We start from the raw sequence: 3925 nt of genomic DNA on the forward strand, positions 1-3925 counted from the left end.
TAAGGCGTGCGAGAGTGGAGGAGGCGTGGAGCTATGGCAAATCATCGTTTGAGCGCTTGTTCCTTTTGCAAGCACAAAGTTTCGGAAAGTGACTTGTTAACTTGTTCCAATTGCTCTAAATTTGCTCATTTCTATTGTTTTGGGATCCAGGCAGCAAACTTTCATAAGTTAAGCAAGTCTTTCAAAAAAATTGGACACAGGAACTGGAAGATGACAGAGAACTGGGTGAGTGTGAGCAGATTATTATGACTTCACATAATTATAATAAGAACATTGATACAACACCAGATAATCTAACTTTCACTCCAACATCACCCTTAAGTATAACTACCAAAAATTTTGAAACGATTTTACAAGAAGTGAAACTAATACACTTGGAGTTGAGTAACATAAAAGAAACAAACATAGAAATCCAGAAATCGGTAGAATTCTTAACAAATAAGTTTGACAAAATGGAAGAGAGAATTAATGTTTTAGAGAAAAACTATGTAACTGCTAGTGAAACAATTACAGAACTAAAGGAAGAGAATAAAAGTATGAAGGCAGAATTAAATTCTTTAAAAGAAAAATTCTGCATGTTGGAGCAGGAGCTTAACAACTCAAGTTTGGCGGTTGTTGGTGTGCCGACACTTAAGAATGAGAATTTAACAGAAATAGCATATAAAATTTTTTCGTTTGTTGACAATAATTTTAATCAGTCAGCTCTATTGAATGCCTATAGAATTAAACCCAGTAATAATAAAAGAAAAGAATTCAAAACTAGATCGCAACCAATTATAGTGAAATGTGCCAGTTCAGTTGTCAAACAAAAAATTATAAATAATATTAAAAAGAAGAAGATAAAAATAACTACAAATGCGTGTCATATTATAAATGAGGAATATAGAATATATATAAATGAACATCTTACTCCATATTATAGAAATATTTTCTATAAAACCAGAATGTTAAAAAAACAAGGAAAAATATTAAACACTTGGACGAATAACGGAAATGTGTATTTAAAAAAGGATACTTCTTCTCCAACAATTCGGATACCAACATTGGACAGTTTAGAGAAAATTTTTCGGAATGATTGAATTATTAACACATACAAAGATAGATGACTTCTCCAAAAAGGGCATATTCGTTTTTTATTGCAACGTAAGAGGCTTAAATAATAAATATTTAGAAATACTTAAAACAATCGAGGAATATAACTGCAACTTTGATGTATTAGCTTTTTGCGAAACTTGGACAAATGATGTAAATCCTCCACCATATATAAAAGACTATCGGCTAGAAAAAATAGAAAGAAAACCTAATCAGCATGGAGGAATTGTAATATATATACATAGTGATAAACATTACGAAGTTGTTTCAGATCTAACTTTTACAAGAAATTATATAGATATAATTACGATAGTTATAGGTAATTTGATGATAGTAATAGTCTATCGTTCTCCATCTACAAACTACAGGATTTTTATGGATGTTATAAATGAAATACTATTACATAAATCAACTAAATATGGAAAATATAAATTGCAAATAATTGGAGATTTTAACATCGATTTACTTAAAAATAACTCCTCCGACACATCCGAACTGGTACATCTTTGCTTTGCTGAAAATTTAACAATTCTGGCTGATTTGAATCAACCGACTAGGTACGGAAAAAATACTCACTCTTTGATAGACTTTAGTCTAACAAACGATAGTGCGTGTCAATTTTTAATACATCAAAATTTGATATCTGACCATCTACCTATCATCGTCTTTACCCCCGAAAAAGACCTTGATACGAGGATAAAGAACAAAGAACTCTACCGTAGAATAAATAATTCCTCAATTTGCCGTTTACGTTACGCTTTGTCGTCTTGTTTCTCTTGGAATTATTACTATACCTCAAGTTTGACAACTGATCAATTAGCTGACTATTTATACACCATTTTACTCGTTTTTATTGATAAATATCTTCCGACTAAAGAATATGTGAAAAAAAATAAAACTAGCAGGAAAGACTTCTTAAAGAATTTTATATCTGAACATACGCTCGCATTAATTAAACAGAAGAAAACTTTACTTAAAATAGTCAAAAATAAAAATTGGACTACTTTCGAAGAACGAAACAAACATTTAGAAGATATACATACCTTGAATAAACAAATTAGAAAAAATATCCGTAATGAAGAGAGAAATTATTACAGTCTTCTGTTTTCTAATGTTAAATCTCCTTCTGACTTCTGGAAAAGCATTAAGACGTTACCCTTTCAGGTAACCAGGACAAAGAATAAGGCTAAAATAGATCATTTGAATTACAAAGGGAAAATGATAAATGATGAGTCCACTTTTAGTGATATTTTTGCCGAGCACTACAGGTCGTTGGAAGGCTTTGCTCCGGACGTCCTCGGCAATATTAACTCGAAGCAACATATAACAAATGTTAGTATTTCTAATACTTTCTTTTTGGAAAATACCACGGCCTTAGAAGTCTATAATACTATAGAAAATTTGAAAAACAGCACTCCAGACATCAGTTTCTTAAATATTAAAATCTTAAAACACATATCCGATATTTTAGCTCAACCTTTATCGTATCTGATAAATAAATCTTTTGAAAACGGTTACTTTCCAGAAAAACTAAATCAAAACTTAGTTTTGCCATTATATAAAAATAAAGGATCAAAAAGTGAAATTGAAAATTATCGTCCCATAATAATAGTGTCAGTGTTGGCTAAAATTTTCGAGAAGATTTTTTACAAGAGATTTTCAACTTTTATAGACAGATTCCAAGTTATTCACAGAAACCAATACGCATATAAACGAGGATTTTCGACGGTAGATGCTTTGTTGCATTTGAAACAATCCATAACGTCACAACTCGACAAATCTAAAATAGCAATTTCTGTTTTTGTGGACCTTTCAAAAGCATTTGATAGCTTAAATCACGAACTCTTGTATCAAAAATTGCAGACTGTTGGTCTAAGAGGGACTCCTCTAAGCTGGTTAAAATCATACTTGTCAAACAGAATTTACTTTGTAAAAATTAGACAGATTATCTCTAGCTCTTTCAGGCCAAATAACGGCGTTCCTCAAGATTCAATCTTGGGTCCACTGCTTTTCAATATATATATATATTAATGATTTATTTAACTATATACCAAAAGAGAATATACTGATGTACGCTGATGATCTAGTGATAACTTATTCTCATACGAACGCTATAATTCTTCAGGAGAATTTAAATCACATTTTAAAAACTTTAAATAGTTATATAGAAAACAATGGATTAGTAATTAAAAATAAAACTAAATTCCTCTGCTTTGCAAACAGGAATAAAATAATCAATCCACATCACATAAAATTGAAATAACTGATTATAACATAGAAAAAGTAAATGCTATTAAGTTTTTGGGAGTAACTTTTGATGACAATCTGTGCTGGAATAAACATATAGATGATGTTGCACTTTCCTGGAAAAGTATACTGGGATAAATAAGAAAATTCAAGCTTTATTNTTATAACATAGAAAAAGTAAATGCTATTAAGTTTTTGGGAGTAACTTTTGATGACAATCTGTGCTGGAATAAACATATAGATGATGTTGCACTTTCCTGGAAAAGTATACTGGGATAAATAAGAAAATTCAAGCTTTAAGTACATCACTCCTTGAAATGGCTGTACCACACTTGCATTGAATCTAAAATAAGATATGGTATTGCTGTATGGAAAACCACATCTCTACAGGCTGTTAATAAACTTCAGATGGCACAAAATCATTACATGCGTTCAATTTATAATTTAAACTTTATGGAATCAGTATCTGAACTCTACCGCACCGATAATATTGACAACGTTAGTGAAATTTACAAGAAACAGATTCTATTGGAGGGTTTCAAATATATAAAGGGCAAAAAGGAAAACAGCTTCCTCGGAATTGGTA

The 3925-nt window shown here is 30.7% G+C and overlaps 1 protein-coding gene across 1 annotated transcript; it reads left to right on the plus strand.

The window, feature by feature from the left end:
- Positions 1–15: 15 nt before the first annotated feature.
- On the plus strand, positions 16–1281 carry LOC111617333. Its single transcript, XM_023358636.1, has one exon. It carries the CDS (start codon positions 246–248, stop codon positions 1077–1079), a length of 834 nt encoding a protein of 277 aa, XP_023214404.1. The 5' UTR covers positions 16–245; the 3' UTR covers positions 1080–1281.
- Positions 1282–3925: the final 2644 nt, after the last annotated feature.

The sequence above is a fragment of the Centruroides sculpturatus genome, unplaced genomic scaffold, assembly GCF_000671375.1.
Source record: "Centruroides sculpturatus isolate CEXI.00-Female unplaced genomic scaffold, Cexi_2.0 scaffold5562, whole genome shotgun sequence".
NCBI classification, from domain to species: Eukaryota; Metazoa; Arthropoda; class Arachnida; order Scorpiones; family Buthidae; genus Centruroides; species Centruroides sculpturatus.